This window comes from Caretta caretta, chromosome 11, assembly GCF_965140235.1.
Source record: "Caretta caretta isolate rCarCar2 chromosome 11, rCarCar1.hap1, whole genome shotgun sequence".
Classification (NCBI taxonomy): Eukaryota; Metazoa; Chordata; order Testudines; family Cheloniidae; genus Caretta; species Caretta caretta.
In genome coordinates this window covers 40,322,523-40,347,646 of record NC_134216.1, presented here as the reverse complement: position 1 = coordinate 40,347,646, position 25,124 = coordinate 40,322,523, and the positions used below count along the sequence as shown (strand labels likewise).

Genomic DNA, 25,124 nt, shown 5'->3' with positions numbered 1-25,124 from the left:
AGACTCAGGAGACAAATTTTTCTATATGACATCCTCCTATTTATTAAAAATCCAGATCAATCTATTCTAAATATTCTACAAACTATAGATAACTGGTAAATTCTCTGGCTACTAGATAAATTGGGATACATTTGAAACAATAAAGATCTCATTGGATTTACATGGAAGTGACTTTCCCTATATAGGGATATTTAGATGGCAAAAGACAAACCTCCAATATTTTGGCATCCTCTTTCCTAAGGAAATTAAAAGCACAGTCAAGATTACCCTCACCTCATTAATCATGCAGTTAGCAAACTATTTCTCTCCCTTCTGGGGAAAAATAAACAATCAAAATGAATGCCATTCTGAGGATCCTTTTTACTCTGAATTCCTTTCCTACCCATATTTCTCCCTTTTATTTTACCAAAATTGACAACATGTTCAGATCTGTTTTGTAGGCTGCTGGTAACAAACCGAGAATCTCCTTACAAAGATTACAGCTCCCTGTCAAAACAGGTTTTAAATGTCCCAACTTTAAACTTTACCATCAAGCAATAATCCTTAGCCACCAGCACAGTGGTTCATTCCCTCATGCCTTAGAAACTCAGATTGGTTCCAGCTGGAAGCAGAATTGGTTGCTCCTTTACCCCTTTCCAATGCGCTGCGCTTGGATTACTACTGATTCCCTAAAGAACAACTACCAGCTATTGTGGCAGACAGAAATATTTGGCGTACTATGTCTACTAAATTTAAAAATCACCCTCTTCTACATACCAAGGACACTCTATCTGAGGTAACTTGAAACTCTGTATAGCAGACAACCCCATCATTTGGCCAGATTGGATTAGGGTTATAATATTCAAAGAAAGGTTCAATCTATAGACTAAGAAGGAGTAGCAATTATGTCCAACTTAAACATGCCATCTCCCATCTGTTGGGCCCCAAAGCCTATGTTACCCCTACCCACCTGAACTTCATTCATCTCTCAAATATTACCCAGATTGCCAAGATGTACAGCAACACTATATGCACGTTTGGCCAGCAAATTTGAATGAAATATGGATTCCCAAAAAAGAAATGGGAGGAGAAACTAGGCCAATTTCTCTCTGCCAGCCAATAGAAACAAATTTTAGCCAGTGCTAAATTTTAGCCAGCCTTGGATCTCTGTTTAAAATTAATCTAGCAGAAAATAATCTGGAGGATGCACTGTTCAAACAGGTGCTGCTAAGTGAAACAAATATTGGAACTATGATTCAGCAGGTGCTAACTTAACCCATACGTTCTGGGAATCCTCCTATATCCATATATAACATAATAAAATTGTGTTATAATCTAAACATGCAATCTTAAACCTAATGGATGTTAAGTGGAAGCTGAATAAATCTGAAAACCTTTAGCTCAGCGGGGCACTAATAATTACTCAAAGACTAGTACTACAAAAATAGAAATCTTAAAAAAATGACCAATAACTGAAGACTGGAGCACAGACTCTGTAAGCTTGGCCACCATGGAAAGCATTGTATGCTGTAACAGAAATACCCAAGAAAAATTCTCAGCGATATGGTATGCTTTCTTGAGGTATCTGAATGATCCTATTCAATGCATCCTCCCTTACCTCCTCCTCTTCTCTACCCACTTCCTTCCCTCCTCATCTTGGTACCCTCCTCTGAATTTTGCTTCTATTCTTTATCTGATTTTAATCATTTTACTTTAAGTAGTTGGATTTTAATGTATAAATTGTTGCTTACAAATCGATTGTTTTGTAAATTGCTCCAGTATCTTTCCATGTATTGAAGGTAAGCTGACTAATTTATAATTCCCTGGGTTCTCTTTGTTCCCCATTTTAAAGACAGGTACTATATTTGCCCTTCTCCAGTCCTTTGGGACTTTATTCATCCTCCATGAGTTCTCAAAGATAATTACTAATGGCTCCAAGATTGCTTCGACTAGTTCATTAAGTACCCTAGGGTGAATTTTGTCAGGTCCTGCTGATTTAAAGACATCTAACTTATCTAAATATTCTTTAACCTGCTCTTTTCCTATTTTGGCTTGTGTTCCTTCCCCCTTGTTAATATTAATTTTGTTATGTATCTGATCACAATTTACCTGTTTAGTGAAGACTGAAGCAAAACAATCATTAAACACATCAGCCTTCTTGATGTTGTCCATTATTAGCTCTCCCTCTCCACTAAGTACAGGACCTATACTTTCCATTGTCTTTCTCTTTCTCCTGATGTATCTATAGATCCGCTTTTTATTGCCTTTTACATCCCTTACTAGGTGTAACTCACGATATGTCTACACTACAGCCACTAAGGCAGCACAGCTACACACGGCAGCTGTGTGCTGTAGCATAAACACTTCCTATATGGAAGCAAGGGGCTTTTCTGCTGATGTATTTAATCCACCTCACCAAGAGGCAATGGTTAGGCTGATGGAAGATTTCTTCTGCTGACCTAGCTGCCTCAACACTGGCAGTTAGGTTGACCTAACTGTGGTACTCAGGGCTCAACATTTTTCACAGCCCTGAGCCATGTAGCTAAACTGATTTAATTTTTAAGTGTGGACCAGGCCTCATTTTATGCCTGACCTTTTCTGATTATGTCCCTACACGCTTGTGCTATTCTTTTGTTCTCCTCTTTGGCAATTCATCCATGTTTCCATTTTTTGTACAATTCTTTTAAGATTTCCAGGGCTTAAAGAGCTGCTGTTGGAGCCATGCTGGCACAACATCTTTGAAAATAAGGCCATTAGTTCTTGAAAGCAGGCATTTTTTTATACATTTACATAAATTAAAGTATATAAAGTAAACAAACATTACTCCTGGAACCTTAACTTTCACATTTTTATGACACTTGTGTTCAAATATGCAACCTAAACCTAAATATTAATGCACTATGCATTTAAATAGAAAAGAAAGTACTTTCTCTGACACTATGGAGTTATCCAATTGTTTTTGCATGACTCGATGGGATTTAAACTACATTTCTCTGTACGGCCTGATCCTGCAAGATGCGGACTATCCTCAATTCCTGTGGGAGTTAAAGATACTCAGCTCCTTACAGGAGGCAGAAATCTAGGAGCAGCACGGTGGAGAAATGTGGCACTCTAAAGTCGCACAATATTATTGTACCATGGGCAGTAACATAACTAAAAAAAACTATAAAAGTGTTGTTGTTTGCATTCATTAATGCAAATTTTAATATATTTACTAATTTTTCTCAAAATTTACCAAACTATTTCCCAGTAGAATTTGCCATATGAAAAATGTCATATTTTAGACTTCCCCTATTTGAGTTAGCCAGAGGCAAATAAATCTTAATATGAGAAAACTGCTCAGTCTGTCCCTAAAAGTCACCTTTGGTCCAAGAGAAAGTATGACAATTTCAGTCAAAAAATGAATTTTAGAAAAAGTTGTGCGCAAATGAAAATAGTGGGTTAAAATGCCAGTAGAGTTATGACCAGCTGTAGTCATTAAGGATATGTGTACATGGCAAGCAGAAACCCATGGCAGCAAGTCTCAGAGCCCCCATCTACAGACTCGTGCTATGCAACTAAAAATAGTGTGTAGATGTTTGGCTCGGACTGAAGCTCAGGTTTTGCAAACTTTAAATGAAGCCTGTATTTTCATGGAATTTTTTCAAAGATGATCACTGAACTCAAAGGAGAGAGAGTATTCGCTAGTGTCTAAGCCCATTTCATTGCAAAAATTCTCACTTATCTACTGTGTGAAGATCATCATTCCTGACAAGCACTGTGATAGTTGTTATAACACAAGAATGTTGTTACAAACAGTGCAACTGACCCATTAAATAATTGCTCCAAGCGAAGAAGAGCATAATATATTAATGTATACTGCTTTGAAGTTATTTAGGTTAACTGAAAATGTTAGAGAAGAGCGGATTGATAATACGGTCTCTGAATACTTTGCTTCTTCCACAAAGTAACAGCAAAACTCCCACCAACTTCAATGGGAGCGATATTCAGCCATCTGAAGACAGAAATTGACCACAATTTGCAATAATCATCATCCCAATTTTTTGAAATGTTTGGTTTCAATTTTGTCTACATTATCAGTGAACTGTTCTTCCACAGCTAAAACAGTTGCAATATTTTGTTTTCAAAATTTCTTCAGTGAAAAGTAACCTTACCAACGGGCATTCCAATAATAATGCATCCTCTATTTTTTCTGATTTAGAACATGTTGGCAGTTGATAAAGTATTCTTGGCTCTCGTGCAATGCTGAGAAAAAAGATTATAAACAATCAGTCTACTTTATAAACTACCTCTGTCAACAGGTCAGTTTATGCACTATTATAAATCATTACCTCCTCCTCATGCAGGCAGCATTCTGAACTTCCCAGCATGCTGGGCTATTCTTATTTTGGGAACTGTCTCTCTGTGCTACTCTCAGAATTTGGGTACCCCCACCCCCCAGTATAAGATGCCATTAAAAAGATCACTTTTCATCTAGGTAAACATTTTAGACAAGAGATGTACCAATAATGTTCTTATTTTAGAAACATACTTTAAAAAAGAACTAAACAGAAAATACACACACACACTAAAACTCTACTAAAACAAAATACTTCACAGCATGCACAATTCTCCCCCTGGGGAGAGGAGGAGAAAAGAATGAAGCACACATGACAGATGTTACTCATGTTGTTGATTGCTCTACTAGAAGGTGCTCAGACTCTAGAGTCATGAGGGTGATAGTATAGCCTATATAGATTAGAACTTGGGGTGAGGGGGAGCTATTAGTTTGTAACAAGTTATTGTGCCAAATTCTTCTGAGTTACAATTAAGAGTAACTTCATTGACTTGCACTGTGTACCTGACAGCAGGATTTGACCCATTAAGTACTATCAGGAGGAAACTCTTCCACTGTATCAGAGTGTCATGCCTTTCATGGCATGGGTGCCAGAAGCCGAGAATTCTTTAAGAATTTAGCAACATATGTTTCCTGAAATGAACGCTGTCTCTGGTTCGGTCTTCTTCTTTTGGCCTTATTAAATGACACCATTCACAAGGCATTTTACGTGCTGGAAATCACATGCTAAAAAGAGGCCAGATCCTGCAAGATCATAAGTATCTTCAATTCCCATTAAAGTGCATCTGGCACATAAATATCTTGCAATGCCGGTTACAACAGTGCCATGCAAACGCCTGTTCTCACTTTCAGATGACATTGTAAATAAAAAGCAGGCAGCATTATCTCCTCCAAATGCAACCAAACTTGTTTGTCTGAACGATTGGCTGAAGTAGGATTGAGTGGACTTGCAGGCTCTAATGTTTACAGTTTTATTTTTGAATGCAGGATTTTTTGTTTTTTTTTTTTACATAATTTGACATTTGTAAGTTCAACTTTCATGATAAAAGATTGCACTACAGTGTTTATATTAGGTGAATTGAAAATACTATTTCTTTTGTTTTTTACAGTGAAAATATTTGTAATTAAAAGTAAAGTGAGCACTGTACACTTTGTATTCTGTGTTGTAATTGAAATCAATATATTTGAAAATGTAGAAAACATCCAAAAATATTTAAATGATATTCTATTATTGTTTAACAGCGAAATTAATCATGCGATTAATTGTGATTTAATTTTTTTAAACACTTGACAGCCCTAATCTTAAACATGTGCGGTATTCTTGGGTAACACCCACCGGATAGAATTTACATTAGAGCCAGATTAGCTATGTCTCGTCAGCTGCTGGAAATGGCACACCTTGATTATCACTACAAAAGGTTTTTTGTTTTTTCCCTCTCCTGCTGGTAATAGCTCACCTTACCTGATCACTCTTGTTACAGTGTGTATGGTAACACCCATTGTTTCATGTTCTCTGTGTATATAAAATCTCCCCACTATATTTTCCACTGCATGCATCCGATGAAGTGAGCTGTAGCTCATGAAAGCTTATGCTCAAATAAATTTGTTAGTCTCTAAGGTGCCACAAGCACTCCTTTTCTTTTTGCATATACATACTAACACGGCTGCTACTCTGAAACCAGTCAGGACACTTCACTCTAACAATGGGCAGTAGAAGAAACCCATTCTGCCCAGATAGCTCTTCCTGTGGATGCCTCAGCAAGAATATAGGCAGTGACTACCCCTGTGCATCATCAAGTCATATAAGGACATGTGATATGCTTACGTGATCCTGAACTCCATCTTGAGACAGTAACTTTCCATAAACTGGGCTGTGAGCTTTGTTTTGAGACCGTAAATTTACAGGCACATGGCAGAGAATATAAAAGACTCCTGAAATATCTTCACTTTGCCTCTTTCCTGCCCTGATTCTCTGGACTCTGGATTCCAATCTTCGGGAAGTCACCTGAGAGACTTTACAAGCTAGCAGTTTATACCATCTTTGCTACAAACCTGATATAAGAACTTTGCAGTTATTTGATCTATTAAGCATTAACAACTCTCTTATTCCTTTTTTTATTATTAAACCTTTAGTTTATAGTTACTAAAGGATTGGCATCAGCGTGATTATTGGGTAAGATCTCAGTTATACATTGATCTGCCTATGTGCCTGATCTCTTGGGGGTAAGAAGAACCCTATGTTTGATTAAATTGTTTTTTTAGTAACCACTCATCATAGAGTCCAGTGTCTGCATGGTGAGACAAGGGCTGTAATGCCTAAAGAGACTGTACCCTTGACTTCTTGTTAATCAATGTGCTGAGACTGAAGTTTACTTTTGTTACTGGCTTGGTATAATCTAATGATAGAATAACCACCAATTTAGGGTGAAACTGCCTCATTTCCCAGCAGTTTGTCCTGAATTTGGCATCCTCAGCTGTGACCCACTGAGGCCCGGTGACAACTACAAGAAATAAAACTAGTGTTCAGTCTGTTTAATTTGAATTCTGTGCAGTGCTGAACATCCTCAACTCCCATTAAAGTCCAGTGATAGTTGAACATAAGCAGCAACTCACAGGATCAGGCCTTACCTTGCCAAAAGCAATGCAATACTTAATGCTACAGCTATTGTCTAACACTTAAGAGATAATAAAATAAGGATCAAATCCTGTGAACAATTAGGCATATGGGTATCTATGCTTATACAAGTGATCCCATTCAACTTGGTCGGACTACTCAGGGGAATTTCTAAGATCAGAGCCTGAGTATTAAAATTAAAAATAATGGCAATTTTTAGCAATCAAATAATTACCTGCTCACACAGCACCGATAATTGTCAAAATAAATTCTTCCGCGCTCATAAGCAATAGGAGATGTGGAATGAGTTGTCCAAACATTCTTGAATTTAGTACTTTCCTGAAATAGACAATGAATAGAAGAAGGCTTTTATGACAAGCTGTGGTTTTGGAAAATATTTCACTTGCCCCTACTGCTTAATAACTGACGTTAGTTGAACATAGTTTGTTGAACACATAAAGGACTTCTTAAATAAATAAATAAATAAGTCTTCTGAAGTTATCTAGCCATTTTTAATTTTTCTTTCCTTCTTTCTACAATTGTACACTAGATGCATCCAGTTGTGAATACAGTAGGCATTGAAATATGACAAGCAGGGCTTTGACTCAAAAGTATTTGAAAAGTAAGTCTAGAAAAGTTGGAGGGGGTATGGTGGAGGAAAACGTAATAAAATTTATGAATGGGCCTTTATAAGAAAACTAGGGACAAAAAAATGAAAAGAGATGCTTTACCAATTCATGGACACCATAGAAAATAAATATATATGTTAGTAGTCCCACTGAATTCATGGAGTTTTGGGATCCAGCCTACTCTTGGTGTTTGGAGGAAGGCACAGGAGGGAATTTACACGCTTGCTTCCATAAAGAATGCAAGATGTTAATGAGTTCACTTGAACTACTCACATGCATAAAGTTACTCATGTGCATTAGTGATATCACGATATGGGGTTGCAAATAATTTTATCTGTATTAATTAAAGCCCCAATCCTTTATGAGATGAATGTAGGTGGGCTACGGTCAGACAAAGCCCCACTAGCTTCAGTGGGGCCCTATGTGGGTACAGGGATCTCCCTTCACACATCTGGTTGCATGAATGGGGCCTAACACCTTAGATTGCTAAAACTAAAGTAATTTTTAAATACTAATTTAATTATTCCTATATATGGTATTTCTACATTTCTCTCAGCTTGGCCAATAAAAAAAATTAAATCAGTTTCACTTTGGTTTATAATCAGCTGCAATTTCAGTTTCCCAGTGCTGCAATGTTTGGTTTCCACTTCAGAGGCATGTTCATTTGTTTACAGAAAACTACTGATTTTTTTAAATTGTGGAAACAATTCTGTTGCACTTAGGCCAGATCTACACCATCAATTTACACTGGTATAACTATGTCATTCAGGGGTGTGAAAAATTCCTGAATTATACCAACTTAACTGCTGATATAGTCAGCACTGTGTTGATGGGAGAGCTTCTCCCGCCGACATAGCTATCGTCTCTTGTGGAGGTGGATTAACTATACTGATGGGAGAAGCTCTCCTGTTGGTGTAGTGGAGTCTTCACTAAAGTGCTAGGTTTCAGAGTAACAGCCGTGTTAGTCTGTATTCGCAAAAAGAAAAGGAGTACTTGTAGCACCTTAGAGACTAACCAATTTATTTGAGCATGAGCTTTCGTGAGCTACAGCTCACTTCATCAGATGTATACCGTGGAAACTGCAGCAGACTTTATATACACACAGAGATCATGAAACAATACCTCCTCCCACCCCACTGTCCTGCTGGTAATAGCTTATCTAAAGTGATCATCAGGTGGGCCATTTCCAGCACAAATCCAGGTTTTCTCACCCTCCACCCCCCCCCACAAATTCACTCTCCTGCTGGTGCTAGCCCATCCAAAGTGACAACTCTTTACATAATCAAGTCGGGCTATTTCCTGCATAAATCCAGGTTTTCTCACATCCCCCCCACCCCCATACACACACAAACTCACTCTCCTGCTGGTAATAGCTCATCTAAACTGACCACTCTCCAAGTTTAAATCCAAGTTAAACCAGAACATCGGGGGGGGGGGGTAGGAAAAAACAAGAGGAAACAGGCTACCTTGCATAATGACTTAGCCACTCCCAGTCTCTATTTAAGCCTAAATTAATAGTATCCAATTTGCAAATGAATTCCAATTCAGCAGTTTCTCGCTGGAGTCTGGATTTGAAGTTTTTTTGTTTTAAGATAGCGACCTTCATGGCTGTGATTGCGTGACCAGAGAGATTGAAGTGTTCTCCGACTGGTTTATGAATGTTATAATTCTTGACATCTGATTTGTGTCCATTTATTCTTTTACGTAGAGACTGTCCAGTTTGACCAATGTACATGGCAGAGGGGCATTGCTGGCACATGATGGCATATATCACATTGGTGGATGTGCAGTGCTAGTTACTCCTAGGGAAATTCTGCGCGACTGCACATATGCAGAATTCATGTCCCTCTGCAGAAAATACATAATGCCAGAGGCTCTGCAGTTCTGCCTTTTTCCCACCAGGGGCCACTGTGCGCCACAACAGACAGCAGCTGGCTGACCAGCAGTAAAAGCCAGCAGCTGGCTGCATTCCTCAGTGCTCTGCCCGCAGAGCCCAGTTAAGAGTTATGGGATATGGGGGGGGAGGGGGAGGGAAACGGGACACAGACAGCATGGAGCACACAGTGCGGGGGGTGTCACAGACTGGTGTTCAGAAGGGCTAATGGGGTGACAGCATTGAGCAGGGGCTGAATGGAAGGTCAGGAGCAGCAGAAGCACCCTAAAAGTGGGAGGGGGAGGCCACGCAGGCACCCAAACCATGCTCCCCTGCAAGTCCACACTGCCCCTTCTTCCCAAGTCCCACCCTCACTGCCCCTTTTCCCAAGACCCTGCCCTCACACAGCCTGTTCCCCCAAGACTCCACCACCTGCTTGCTTCTCTCCTCCCTGTCACTCGCCTTTATGGTTGGTAAAAAGTGGGGGGGGCCATGGCCCCCCCGTTCTAGCTCCCCTGCTGCAGGGCCACATGGGGAAGTAGGAGTAGGAGCTGCAGGGACACATGGGGACACCCAGGGGTTGCATGGGGGAGCCTCCCTTACTCCCTAACAAAAAATCCTGTTCCATACTTCTCCCACTCACACCCAACAACCCTCCAGGTTCTCTCCCAGGCTCCTTCCCTCTCCCTCAGCACCTTCATTACCCCTGCCTACACCCAAACCTTTGCACTGCTTCTGAGGGGTGGAGGAAATATAGTTCTGTACTGTAGTTTAAATAAATTACCCAAAGTTCTGTATTAATATGCCCAGTGAGGAATCTATTGTAAAAAAAAAAAAAAAAAAATTCTGAATTTTTGTTTGTATTGTTACAGACATACTTGCTGACAGGTATTTTGAAATAAATTAGCAAAATAATTGAAACTGGTGTGAATATATATTGTGTTATTTTGACAAATAAAATATGCAGAACTTTAAAATATTGTGTGCAGAATTTTTTATTTTTTGGCACAGAATTCCCCCAGGAGCATATAGTGGAGCAGCCTGCACCGCTGCACATGTAGACAAACCCTTAGAGTATTGAGGTCAAATTTAAGGTTGATGATGTCCCTTACACTGCTACCATAATTTTAATATTAAGTATTATATAATTGTCTACAATAATAGTCCCCCGGATTAAGAAATCTGAGTGAAAGAGTTTAAGAAGAGTCACACGGTAACACTGTTATAATGTAAAATAAAAGTTTGATTTACAAATGGTAATGCCATTTTTTCCACCATACGATATTCTTCAGGTTTGAATGATAAAGATGTTGCATGTTTTCCAGATTTTTCCTGAGGTAGATTTAATAGTATTGCTAACTCTCTCATCCTTAATCAAGAACTCAAGCTGTTTGCTCTCTCACAAACTTCTCCTATTCAGAGTTTAAGTCCAGAGGTTGCCCAAATTCCTGCACTAGACTGGAGTTCAGAACATCTGGACTGAAGAAATCAGGCTCCAAACAAGGATTGATTCACTGCTGGAAAATGTTAGAAGCGGTTACCTGACACACTAGCATTCTTAGGATTCCCATGTTTTTTCTGTGGGCGACACCCGCATCTTTTGTATAAAATCCGTGAGACCTCCTGGTTAGGCGGCGGCAGACATTGTGAATTTTAAAAGCACTGGAGCAGAGGCTCTTGGCTGAGGAGGAGGAAGCGACTGAATCTGGAGACATTTTTATTTCTTGGGAAAAGCTCGGATTCCTTCTAATTCCTCCTGGCTCAGGCAGCAAACGTGGGGCTGTTCAATACAAGGAGACAACAATGCATGTGCCGGATCGTCTTTCGATGCCACAAGTATTAGGGGCCCCACTTGCTGATCTCGCCGTCTCCCTCCCGGAAATCCCGGAGCCCTCCGCGGGAACAGGGTAAACCAAGCCGGGGAAGAGCTGCCTGCACAGCCCCCGCTACACCCCAGCCTGGATGCAAACGAGGAGACCCCTGCCTGCCCAGCCGCCGCCGCCGCGGGCCCCGGGCGCGGGCCCGTTCCACCCAGGCCCCGTGCTCTCCCCGTTGCGACGGCAGCGCACCTGGGCCGTTGCTATTTATAACGTCTGAATCTGTCCACGGTCAGTTTGCAGCAGGCCCTGGCCTGATAGCAGCGCCTGGCTGGGCTCTAAGAGGAATGTACCACAAGCCAGTGGCGGGGGGGGGGGGGAGGAGAGTAACTCAACTGTCCAGCAGCCATTACTTACTACCCCCGTCACTCCCCACCGACTCTGTGCCGCAAGCCACCTGGCAGCGGCTGACTAGGCCAGCACCGGCCAGGCCGCTCCAGCTGCGGGCGCTGCGCGGCGCCGGGGCGGGTAGTTTTCAGACGCTTCCCAATGACGCGCCAAAACTACAACTCCCCGAAGCCATGGCGCTGCCCTCTCTATGCGCCTCCTCCCACGGGTGGCGCCTGCCCGCCTGCCCTTCCGGGGGCATGTTTCCAGCTCCGCGGAGTGTTTCCCCAGCAGCCAGGCTGGGGCGCTGAGCCGAGCTCCCGCGGGTCCTGTTAAGTGCGTTGCCGGATGGGAAGGTGTTGTCACGCCCAATCCAGGGGGCTAGACATTGCTGTATAGAAAGGTTGTGGGGCGCCTGAGTGGGAAGTAATGGATGCTGTGAGCCCCGTGCAATCTGTTACTGTATTTACTTGTGACACAGTTCCCTTAGCTGTACACAGAGAAGCAGTCCTGCGGAGAAAATTAGTAAAAAGGCCCTACGATTATTTTAAAGGATTTTCTCTATAAACTAAAAGAACATTTTGAAGGTATGTTTTGGTTGTTGTTTTTTTTTAAATTAAAATGTTACTGGCACTTTTCAGTAAATCAACCACAGTCAGCTCTTCAGAGCAAGCAATATGTCTTAATTTATAAAGATCATGAAAATTTACAGTGCTGGTGTAAATGAGAATAAGTTAAGTACACACATAGAGCCCCTGATACTGCAAAGACTTATGCACCTGCTTAACTTTATAGTAGAGTAGTCTCAGTGAAATCAGCGATACTACTCCTGTGCACGAAAGTTAAGCATATGGGTAAATCTTTGCAAGATTAGGGCCTTAATATTTCATTATAATGATTTCTTTGCATTCTTATAATGAGGTTCCATACGTCTGGCAAAAGACAATATAACTAGTACACATACGTTGTCATTTTTGTTCTAAAAAAACCCCCCTTCTAAATGCATTTTTATCATGCATTTATTTAAAAAAAACAAAAAGGGGAATAAATATATAGCATTTATTTATGATTCAGAAAGACAAGATAATTTAGGTGGGAATTTCTTTCCAATTTTTTTGTTTTTATTTCCTTCATTGAAAATAAAATACCTTTAAACTGAGCAGGGGAAAAGAAGAAAAGTCTGTTTTTGCTCTGCACTGTTACTTTCCAATAATATTCAACAATATTAGCAGGGCAATTATACTGTGCAACTCACTGAAACTGTACTCACTATTCTGTGCAGTCATGCTCATTAGTGAGATGCCAGTGATGATAGTGGTCATTTATTTTTTAAATATAAATTTGGGGATGTGAAAGTTGCTGGACTGAAAATTATGGAGGTTGAATTTTTTTTTTTGTATAACAGATACAGAAGGTTAGAAGGGTAATTTGCATTTTCATGGAGACTTGGTTTTGTTGGTGATTTGACTGATATGGACACATGGATATGGAACTAATGGAATTCACAAACTCATTGTATTTGTTCCGTTGATCAGCTATCACCAGGTAATGAATTCTGGTCACTATTGAACTGGGCTGGATTTGAACTGATTCAGTTTCCGATCCTAGAAATACTGATTGACATACGTGAAGTTGGCAGGATCAGGGGCTTAGAAATGTAAAGCCCTTCATCTCAGTCATAGTTCTCTGAGATGTACAACGTGTGGGACTTCTTACTGCATCTCTTGATAGATATCACAAAGCACACCTCCACAATTGATAGCAATTGTCAGCAGAGAAGCTGAGCTCTGAATACCCATGGTAATCATCCTCTTGCCTGAAGAGGTCTGCAGATCAGGAGTGAGGCTTGTGTGGAAACTGGTGCTACCCGTGTCTATGAGGCTAAATAGTGGGCCTCAGTCTTTAGGGATGTCAAATACACTGGCACTTTACACAAGTACTAAATTATCTTAAAAATTTAAAAATATTTTGAGGGCCAAGGGAAGATGGAGTTGCAGCCACAAATGTCTGTGGGGCAGTCGCCTTCAGACCAAGCCCTAGCAATGGCTGTGAATGAATAATGAATGAAGAAACTCAAGTGGTAGTGCAGAGAGTGTTCCTGCAAGAAACAGGGGAGAGTCAAACTATTCATGTTGTGCAGGCTAGTGAGAGGAAAGTATGGTTCAGGTGCACACCTGCCAGCGAGGAACTAATGCTAATAACACTGAGGCTATGTCTACACTACAGATACTACAATGGCACAGCTGTCGCACTGCAGATGTGCCACAGTGGCATCTGTGGTGTAGACACTTGCCACAGTGATGGAAGGGGTTTTTCCATCACTGTAGTTAATCCAGCCCTCTGAGAGGTGGTAGCTAGGTCGATATAAGAAATCTTCTGTTTGACTTGCCAGTGTCTACAATGGGCATTAAGATGGTTTAATTATGAATTTTTCACACCCGAGTGCCATAGCTAGGTTGACCTAAGTTTTAGATGTATTAAGTTTTAAGCCTGACTGTGCTTAGCTGGTGCTATAAAAAGAGATGTATCGCTAAACTATGAAATTCTGAATACCTAGAAAAATTCAAGCTTGTCTACTCATTGTAATGAAGAGAACTAAGTGCATGATCACTGTGGTAACTGCAGTTGCTCAAATTGAGGTGGGAGGTTCCTGATGGTTTTTTCCATGAGTGGTGCTCAGCTCTGGGACTCACTCCTGGTCTGGCAGGGCTAGGGTTTGTTGGCCTTTAGGGTTTGCTGTGCATGGACAAGGCCCATGTAGACTGTCAGTGTTCTCTTGGAGGGGTGGGCGGATGGGTTTGTAGTGGCCAACAGGGGAGTTCTTAAATATAAATTTTAGGTAATTTGTGATTTTCATCCTGTGGCACCTTATAGACTAACAGACGTATTAGAGCATAAGCTTTCGTGGGTGAATACCCAGTTCGTTGGATGCATGTAGTAGAAATTTGCAGAGGCAGGTATAAATATGGAAGCAAGAATCAGGCTAGGGATAACGAGGTTAGTTCAACCCTGATTGGTTCGGCCGATCGCAGCTCCCAGTGGCCACGGTTCGATGCTCCAGGCCAATGGGAGCTGCTGGAAGTGGCGGTCAGTACATCCCTCGGCCCGCGCCGCTTCCAGCAGCTCCCATTGGCCTGGAGCATCGAACTGCGGCCACTGGGAGCTGCGATCGACTGAACCTGCGGAAGCGGCAGGTAAACAAACCGGCCCGGCCCAGCAGGGGCTTTCCCTGCACAAGCGGCGGAACAAGTTGGGGAACCACTGTTCTAAACAGATTCTGTCACTTTAAAAGTCCTCACATTAGATTTTACTATTATTATAGTTTGGATGAAGTATTTCATTTCTTAATACTCATTTACTCAAGATCTATCACTGATTTAAGGCCACTGTTCATGCATAAATTTAACTTTGCTTTGTTTTGCTGTTGCAGCACCAGGAAGCAGGGGATACACAAATTAACTAGCAAACCCTGTGCCCAGAGCTGTGATGTTCATTGATGACTTTCTCTTTCCATGCTGATGGGGGCAAAGAAGTCAGTGAGTCAGATGCTTGATAGACTCAGCTTTATAAGTAACAAAAAGAGAAGTGAGTTGTCACATGTAAAAGGGGAAAAACTACGTCTACACGGCATTTTGGAGCAAGCCTCTCAACTCTGGATGACAGACTCGGGGTAGTGGGTCTCATGTTAGTGCTCTTAAAAATAGCTGTATGGACAGCACTTTGAAGTTGTGGCTCGGGCTGGAGGTCAGGCTCTGAAGCCCACCCCGTTCCCTAGGCTTCAGAGACCCAGCTCTAGCTCCAGTTGCCACTGCAAAGCTTTGTTTCTACAGCTATTTTTAGTGTCATAAATGGAACACTAATGCAAGCCCCACTAGCCCGAGTTTTTCAACCCAGGCTGGGAGACTCGCTCCAAAATGCTGTGTAGACATACCCTAATAGGGAAAGAAGGGGGACGGGTTCTTTTCAGCCTTTTGGAGGGAAGTACATATGTGTGTCTAAATCCTAGATGCTGCAAACACTTACCACCAGGACTACTCGTGTGTAGAGTTAAGTCTTTGCAGGATCTGGACCCAAACATTTAAAAAAAATATGTGAGCCGATCCCTTTAAAGTAGCAAGCATTAGTAACAAAAAACTCTGAACTGAGGGTCACCAATATTTCCCTCACGTCCATTATTTAAAATCTCTACATCAGGAGTAATGACAGGCACCAGTTTTGCTGTGTGCGCCTTTCAGTGCACATTAAGAATAAAAATCTTTAATTGGCATGATTAACACAAACACTATTACAGGTAGAACTTGCTGAAGAATGGAATTTCCATCCTGCAAGAAATTCTGAAATTTTGAAATATCGTTTTTCATCCCAAATCTCAATGAAAAGTTGAAATCTCTGAACTTTTCATAAAAGAAAATATTCCAAAATATTTCATTTTGACATGGTCAAGAATGTTTCGATTTTATTTTTTTGACTTTTATAATTATTAACAAAATATAATTTAAAAGTTTAAACATTTTGACTTTTGTAATATAAAAGTTGAAACAATAAAGTTGTAACAAAGTGTTTGAACCTTATCAAAATTAACCATTTTGATCTTATTGTAACTAAATGTTTTGATAATTTCCCACAACATTTTCAAGGAAATCAGTACTTTTCTACAAAACATTTTGATTTAATCAAATCAGCATTTCTCAATGGATACTGTTCCATTGGAGAATTCCTGACCAGCTCTAATTACAAGTAAAAAGATAAAATAGGGGCACAGGTTGTTTTGGATGGAATGAGTCCAAGCAGCCTTTTACAGACAGCAAAGTCTGTCCTTGCTTTTGGTTGGTAACCATATCCTGCAATTTTCCTTGCATAATTCATTTTCAAAACTGCTTCTTTTAGTTGTTGCACTCTGACTGCATTTGTATTAGTTAATTAAAGATTCTCTAAATAAATGATATCTTTATGTCGAAGGTACTTACTACTTCCTTACCTGTCAATCCATTCATGTCTTTGTTCTTGCATTTGGCATTAGCTCAACTTGATTTGCATTTTCATTTTGCTTTTAACTGTAATGTTTATAAAAACATATTAACAAACACAGTAGATTCCCTCAGTGCAACAAAGGATAATTTGGAGCAGTTCCCTTAAAAAAAATTCAACACACTATTCACACTCCAATTCATATACATTATTAAATAAAATAGATTTCCCTTTTGGTGGAGGTATGACTATTATTTTTTAGCAAAGGAATATTGATAACTTACTGTTTTTCACCTATATCTTTGCAGTTCATCACAGACTTGAATTATCTAGCAGAATAATTTTAACAGGCATCTACAGAGGGAGAACAGTGACTAAGGAACAAATCTCCAAAAATGCCAAAATATGATTTAAAAAAACCAAACAACCCTCCAAATTCAGTATGGCTATTCCATAATCTTAAACATTTTTAATTCACCACTCCTTCCACATTACTGTGTGCTGGCTGTTGTCTTGCTTTTTCAGGAGCCGACAGTAGCTCCAGAATTTTTACTCCAAAGAATGTATTCCTTATAGTTCAGCTGATGGCTTTAGCAAATTTTTGCTTCCAGAAAGGCTGTTTTATATGACTTTTTTCCTTCCTACAGCTCTTGGTGAGGGAGATACAGTCAGGAAAATATAAGCTTTCTTCCTCATTGTACAAAACATTTCCTCTTTCCCTAGCTACTTTTAAAGATCAGTTCTACTCTGAAATGTGATTGTAAAAATGGTGCCGCCTTAAACTCAACTAATCTGCTCCTTGTGTGTATTCAGAGTCATATCTGCTGACCTTAGTGGCAAAAATAACTTTTTATTATTTCAGTTAGCTGTATTGACCCTACAGTGCTGAGAGAGAGATTTGGATTCTATTCCTTCTTATATATATAAAGAGAATCATTGACAAAGTTTTCCCATAGTTAAATCTGTGCAAACCCTTGGAGGGCAGTAAGGTTTCACAGGAGTCATTGTGGGTCTGAGTTGGCCTGCATCACCGCCCGAGATGGTGCATGAGAAGGAAAGTACTATGTTTGAATCTCTGATTCCAGGTTGTTTGCGGGATTGGCAGCTAGAAAAATATCATTTTACTTACAAATTGAGCACATCATCATACCATTTGAGAGAAAATGAATATGGAGCCCCACAATGCCATATTTAGAGTGACTTTTCAGAGTAGAATTAAAGTCCATCGTTTTCAGTTTTGTCTGATGGTATTGCAATAGTGGTGCCTGACGAGGAATTTTTTAAAAGCACTTAATATGTATCAGATCTTTTCCCTCATTGTACACTTGTGGCATAAGTTTTCCCTCGAAACCCATTGAGTCTACTCCCTTCTCACCTTTAAGGATTCCCCGAACTCATCTGTTTCTTCTCATGTGGTATTCCAGCATTTCCATTTTTCTCTCCCAAATTCCTGTACTTTAATACACTAGCTGCAAAGTCCTTGCTTTCCTTCCAAATTATCTGTTTTATTTTCTAGCTTCTTTATGTGATTTTTCTGCACTGTTTCCCAGCTCTCTGACCCATCAATTTCTGTGAATTCTTTTTCATCTTTATTTTCACAAGAGGTTAATGACTTTGTCTTGTTGTCCCTGTTATGGCAAAGAAGATCCAAAGAGGCTGTAATATGTGCCTCCTCACACTGCTCAAGGCAAGATCAATATATCTTTTTGCTGCAACACCTGAGCTATGGAGGCTGACTGGTTTTTAAAAGTCCATTTTGTCTATTCTTTTTGGTTTGGTTTAGGCTATTTGCAGTTTATGTCTGGACCTTAGAAACATCAGTGTTCAAATGTTCGGTAATTTGTCCACCACCAACTCCGAGTATTCTGTTCTGCAAGATCTTCTCCAGGACTGACTCTTCCGCCTTGTGTCCGCTGGCGCCTCTTATCTTTTGGAGATGTTTTGCATAGCTAAGGTCTTTTGAGCCTCAGTAGCATTTTGGTAATAAAATACCAAATTTTAGTAGTACAGTACCTGCTTCACAGGAGAGTTGTGAATGTTTGTACAACTAAGTTTGTAAGTGCCGAGTAATAGTATGACGTTCAACTTTTTCATACTATCTTATTTCATAAGAAGGTAAATAGAGTAACCCAAATTATTACAAATATAACCCCATTAGTCCCCTTATAAATATAATTGTGACAACAACAGCAGGGCCAATGGTTGCAGATAGAATGAATCAGTAGTTTTGTAGTCCAGAGAGCTACCAAACAACAAATTGTTTTTGCCACAGTTTATTGGAAACAAATTTTCAAATAGAAGAATACTTGATTTTTGTCTGACCTCTGTTTCAGAGCTGATACTCCTCTGGGCTTTATTCCTCCATGGTGAGTGGTTTACAGTATGTCCTGGTATTGATCTCTTGTTCCAATCAGAAGAAAACTTGACTCTTTGCTATTTAAAGCAGGATAGAAACAGCTCTTCCCTCCCCCATCCTGTCTGTTTTACAAATCTCAAGTTCCAGCAGGGTGGAGACCACCATTGGGAAGCTCAAATGTCAACTTCAATTTTAAAAAAATAATACTTTCCAGTCCAACTGGCAGTTTAAACATAACGGCTTCTCTGTGTGTGCGCCGTGAGAAAGCTGCACTGAGTGTGTAGCTTTTTTTCTTTTCTTTTTAAGAATCTCCTCCATTAGCTCAGCTGAGGCAGAGAGGCAGAGTCTGTGGTTGTCAAGATGATAATTAGAAATAAAACATCTCACCACGAACCTCTAAAAGCTTAAACACATCACTCCACAGGAAGGACAACTTCCACTCCTTTTCTAGTGTGTTATTCCTCTAGTGTTTTTGCTGGATAAATGGCTCTGCTTACAGTGGTTGGTAATTTTTTATATAAATCCGGTGGGTGGTAATTTCTGGGAAGATGAAGGGTTTTCAAATGGAGGCCAGATTATTATTGCTATAATAATCAAGTGTATAGTCATTTTGCTTGTTCCTGGCTATGGGTCTGTACCAAATAATCAACACGTTCAAACAATGTTCCCTGGTGTCAACTCCACAGTGTGCACATAGCTGGCAGAGAGTTGGTTACCTCTTTCAATAGATCATTTAAAAAAAAATCAGGTAAAGAAGCAATTGAGCGATGAGTCACTTTTGAAAATGGGATTTAGGCTCCTAAGTCACTTAGGTGTTTTTTGAAATTTTATGCTTAGTAGCCACACTGCTCATTAATCACATGATCAGTAGCTCCGTCAGCACATCAGAGCTAAGCCTGGTTCCAGGGCTTTCCTCTGCATTCTTACCACTTCCAGCTTCCATATTTCACTTGCCTTTTCCCTATATCCTTGCAATGTTTTGAATATTGCAGGCTTCAGCAATTAGTCAGCTACAAATTCTCATACAAAGGTCAAATTCTCATACAAATCCCAATGTTTCACCTGTTACTCGTGCCAAATCATTTTAGCCACCTGTCTATAGATCCCATCTGTGCATCTTTTCATGTTCTTAATGAGATAGAGAGCCAAGCAAAATTATGCTTAGCATCTGAATAATTTTTATTTTATGTTGAACATCAATTATAGCAAAGGAAATTCAGGGCATGAATTCAGGCCTTGGCAGGTAAATGAAGGAGGAGCTGATTTTGAAACAGTATGTAATGTAATAACATAATTTGCCTCTAAGGATCTATATAGTCTGTTAATGATTTGAGATCACAGTTTGGTTTTGGGGTTTGTTTCGTTGTTTTTTGTATCTTTTAAAATAGTATTAACTTCGCATAATATAAATCCTACATTATGGAGCAGTAGGTATGTTAATTTTTAATCCTAGCAACTGTACAGAAGCATTTCTAATAACTTCTTGTGTGCAGTCTATATGCATGCTGTTGCAGAGCTGTACTGATAGGATGTGAATCTGTTGTTTTATTGTAAATAAAAAAAATTAGCTAAGGCCCTGATCCTGCAAAGACTTAGGTACATACTTAACTTTATGCATGAGTGATCCCAATGAAGGAATATTACAACTTGCATGCATAAGTCTTTGCAGAATCAGAGCGTAAATGATTTTATTGTGGTGGTTTTATTGTAAATTGGAATTATCATTTGAGTTACCCAAATATATTGCCAAGGGACATAGTAAACTGATTAAAATTAGAAGTGGTTTTGATTGAAAAAATAGTTTTGTTATATGATTAAGTGCTACACCTTCACCATGTGAAATCATACATTCCTGTGTACTGGCAAAGAAGCTATTATATAGCAGGTACAGCAGCCCTAATGTACCAGTTGTTGTTAATGAGACACTGGAAACCTAGAAATATGTTTTTAAGCCTTCGGACAAATATAAGGAAATGTTAATCTTGTTCTCGCTCTCTTAAAGTCTTAAAATTAATAAACAATAGCATTTCTAAAATATTAATCATTCAGAAGCACATCGTAACTGAGGAATTGTTCAAGTTATTTAACTGATTCGTTTACAAAGATTTAGATCATACATCTAGTGAATCTTTTTTGTTCACAGTGCAAGACTTGTGGTCAATCATATAGTGCATTACTGGTTTTTTCCTTAGATAAAAATCTTCATCTTTTAACCAGTTTGCAGAGATTGTTTTACAATAATGTTTGCATTTAAATAGTGCCTGCGTCTTTGTAACTAAATGTTGTGTTTTCAATGCTACGTGCATTAGATTTATATACACATTTTATGCAGAGAGAACTCTCTAAAAATAATGACTTAGTAGCATTTTTTTTTTGGAATATGCAGAGCACTTGAAGGAGAAAAGAACAAAGGCACGTCAGGGTAAAAATAGGAGGAGGAGCATTTCGATTTTACTCCTTTACTTTAAAAAAGGGCTTGTATCAACTAGGGTATGGAGAAGAAGAAAGGAAAAAAAAGCCCCCACAAAACAGGATGCTGGTACTAACAACAGCATACATCTCATCGTTGCTTATTAGACTCGTTTGAACAAATTCAGAGTTAACATTTTAGAGTAATAATAATGTAAAAAAAAAAGAGGTGCTAGGTTAGAATTACATGTTTAATAGAATAATCTCAAACACTTTATAATTCACATGGATGTAGAATTAACATCTGAAAACATTCACTTCAGATGAGGTATTGAATACAGATTACTATAATGCGCAGTAGAAGTTTTTGAAAGGTGTCGTGTGCATACCGTATATAATACATTTCTGAATATTTCGCTTTCTATTTTAAAGAGTGAAACCACAGTAACAGCTTTAGAATGAAATCTTTTGAAAACCGTAACCTCGTGAGTGGGGTGAAAAATGTCAAGTAGAATAACAGTATGTTTCCACTTGAACAAATGGTTTGCATTCTGATCACTTTTTGATTATTTTTTTAAAGGGACAGTGTCAAGGTAAAAACAAAATAATCCAAAAATAATTTCCTTACCTTGATTACTAATAACATTTTCCATTTTTCAAATGGAAAAACAAAACACATAAATGCATTGATTCACCATTTTGTGTGTGTGGCTTTTTGTCACTGTCTAACAGGACTTTGAAAGTAGATTGGCAAGTTTTACTTTCTGCTTCCTATATAGCAGAAGCACATTTTGGGTTATTTGGGTTTCCAGCACACTTGAAAGATGTTAACATTTAAAAAAAGCATTTTAATTGATTTTAAAAAACAACCTGCATCATTAAAGCCCATATTGCAAATTGACTACTTGACCAAGGTCTCTTCTAAGTGACATATACCATTAATTTCTAGCAAAGCTATAATTTCAATGGATTGTGTTTTTACAGGTCTCTGATCAAAATGAATGTCATTAAAAGGCTTTCTGCTTCATATCTGAGGAAAAGCAAGATGCAGCAGAGGTGCCAAAGTAACAGACGACCAACTGCTCCACTTGGGTCACGGATTTTAACTGATCCTACTAAAGTTTTTGAACATAACATGTGGTGAGTTGCCTCTTCAAGCTTGATGTTTGATACTGATTCATAACACTTCTTTGAGATGTGTTGCACATGTCCATTCCACGGTAGTTGTGTGCGCACCTTGTGCACAGTTGATGGAGAGGTACTGACAACTGGTGTACCGTCGGAGGTACCCATCGTGGTGATCTGAGTGCCCTCAATTGCCGCTCACCGCTGCATGCTGGTATAAGAGGGCAGAGCTGCCCCCGACTCCCCACTTCTCCCCGTTCCTTCTTACTGCCTGTGATGGTTGTCAGAGCAATTCCAAACTCGTGACAAGTGCTTCCCTCACTCCTTTATTAGAAGTTAGTTAGTTAGTTTTTAGCTAGTTTTTAGTACTAGGTTTTCATTTTAGGTCTTTTTTGACCACTCTTTATCTGCATTACCAGGATCTTTAGTAGGATTAGTACTGGAATGATGTCTCACCAGCTGGGGTTTAAGTCCTGCTGGACTTGCACTAAGCCTATGTCAGTCAGCAACCCTCCCCTGGCCTGCTTGAAGTGTTTGAGGGAATCCCACATTAGTTACAAATGTCACATTTGTAAAGGATGCAAGCCCTGCTAACAGAAAGACAGAGTGTCAGGGTTTGAGTGCTTACTTATGGAGGCAGTGCTTTGCCCTCCTTTGGTGTCATCACGTTGGGAAAGCTTCCCAGGTACATCAGCTTCAGTGTGGAGTGCCCCAGCAGAGCTATCTGTAGCTTCTCGGGCCCATTTGCTGATACCAAAGAAAAGACTTAGGCCTTCCTCAAGTTTGGTACCTCGATCGAGTGTGTTGGTACTGAAGCAAAGAGACTCTGCCTAACATTCACGGAAGAAGCTCTCTTTCAAGCTCTCATCGCTAGAAAGAGGGGATTGCCACCTCCAAAACGTAGAGAACTTTGCAGAACCATCAGACAGTGCTGCTCCCAGCCACCCCGGAGGCAAACACAGCTGCAAGGGACCTGCTTAGCATCTCGGTACTTGTATTGCCTGCAGTTCAAGAAGGTTTTATAGCTGGTACTGATGTTGCAGCTCCTACCTCACTGCATCAAGAGCCTGCGGTACCGTTACCTCCCAAGCTTCTGCAAAAGCCAGTGCAGTTGAGAGGCAAGCCTCTGATGATATCTCTAGTAATGCCATCCCTGGGCTCAGACTACCTCTCTCCCACCCCAGCTGGTTCTGCCCCTCCATTTTCAGAAGTTTCGGACTCTCAGAGGTGAGGTCATCTGTATCCTGTCAAGGATGGGGACTGTGAGTCATGCAGTAACCTCAGCACTGGCCTCCTTCTAAGGGACAATGGTCTGGTCAAGGATGGGTCCCAGGTCCATACTGCTTGCCATTTTGGACACCTTGGGGTGTCCCCCCTTAAGCTATGACCTCCCCTCAACTATCTCATTCACTGTTTTCAAGAGCATTCTGGGGGCACTGGCAGCAAATTCTCCAGTTCCTGGCACTGAACTCAGTACTGACCAGCCAGAAGTCTCTCAGGCAGGACGTAGACCAGCCACCACCTTAAAAGCCTTTGGCATCCTCTTCCTCGTCACCAGATGAGGCTATCAAGCTGGCAGGTGATTCACCACCACCAGAGGACCGCAGAGCTCATCAAGATCTTTCAAATAGAGTGGCCTCTGTGCTTGACATTCAGGCAGAGAAAATCCATGAAATCTCGTACAAGTTGCTGAACGTTCTGGTATCGGTGGCCCCTGTCAGAGTGGCTCTGCCAACTAATGAAGCCATTATGGAGCCCATTAAGATGCTTTGGCAGACACCCCCCTTCTCGCCTCCCACAGCAAAATATGCTTAGAGGAGGTACTACATCCCTTCTAAGGGATATGACTATTTCTACTTTCATCCTCCTCCAGCTTCCCTTATAGTGGCAGCTGCCAATGAGCAGAAGAGAAAAAGACACTAAGCATCGACGCCAAAAGACAAAGATTCAAAGAGACTGAATCTGTTTGGTTGCAAACTTTATTCCTCAGGAAGTCTACAGCTCAGACACTCCTGAGTCGCTCTCTGGGAAACGGTTATAAAATGTAAAGATAAGTTACCAGAGGGCTGTAGACAGTTTGCAGTAATGGTGGAAGAGGGTAAACTGTTCTCCAGGATAGTTTAGATAGCACAGACTCAGCTACTTGAACCATGGCATTGGCTATTACGATGAGAAACTGTTTTTGGTTGCAGTCTTGTGGGCTACCCCAGAGGTCCAGCACACCATCCAGGACCTCCCTGTTGAAGGTCCTTCACTGTTTTCAGAAAAAAACAGATACAGGGCTCCATAGCCTAAAAGATTCAGGACAACACTAAAATCTCCTGGAAATCTATGATCCAGCAATGAAAAGGAAACAGTTTTGTCCACAGCTCCTGTGCAGGCACCAAGTTTTTATTCCCCGGTCCCAAGGTCTGCCAAGGAGAAAGGGCAGGGGTTATAGGAGGCACTCCTACCACCCTCCTCTTCAGCATCAGTGGTCTCATCTGATCCAGCTGCCTGGTTCAAACAGCCATTTTAATAGGCTGGTCGAGAGCAGTGTGCCAGTGACCATAATTCCATTGGTTCCTCACCTTTTGTTTATTCCACTTCCTAAGTGGTTGGTCTCATGTAATGTCAGATCATGGATCTTAA

General features: G+C 40.3%; 2 protein-coding genes across 10 annotated transcripts in view; one reads left to right on the top strand and one right to left on the bottom strand.

Moving 5' to 3' along the window:
* The window catches only part of DCAF17 (DDB1 and CUL4 associated factor 17), a 44,086-nt gene extending 32,940 nt beyond the window's left edge, over positions 1 to 11,146 (bottom strand). For all 5 annotated transcript variants that reach the window (XR_007359038.2, XR_007359037.2, XM_048868574.2 and 2 more), the window contains exons 1-3: positions 10,973 to 11,146; positions 7,165 to 7,268; positions 4,134 to 4,224 (exon numbers count right to left, since the gene is read on the bottom strand). Coding sequence is in view for 3 of the 5 variants with exons in the window: in XM_048868574.2 (XP_048724531.1) it covers positions 4,134 to 4,224; positions 7,165 to 7,268; positions 10,973 to 11,146 (369 nt within the window). In the remaining 2 variants the exon portion in view is untranslated. The remainder of the gene's footprint in view (positions 1 to 4,133; positions 4,225 to 7,164; positions 7,269 to 10,972) is intronic.
* A 258-nt stretch (positions 11,147 to 11,404) lies between these two features.
* Positions 11,405 to 25,124, top strand: part of METTL8 (methyltransferase 8, tRNA N3-cytidine) — a 43,907-nt gene continuing 30,187 nt past the window's right edge. For 2 of the 5 annotated variants that reach the window (XM_048868583.2, XM_048868578.2), the window contains exons 1-2: positions 11,857 to 12,222; positions 22,353 to 22,508. In XM_048868583.2, coding sequence (XP_048724540.1) covers positions 22,366 to 22,508 — 143 coding nt within the window. In that variant the 5' untranslated portion in view covers positions 11,857 to 12,222; positions 22,353 to 22,365. Of the gene's footprint in view, positions 11,540 to 11,856; positions 12,223 to 13,040; positions 13,181 to 22,352; positions 22,509 to 25,124 lie in introns of those variants that run through there. The other 3 variants (XM_048868579.2, XM_048868581.2, XM_048868582.1) reach the window with 3 other exon arrangements.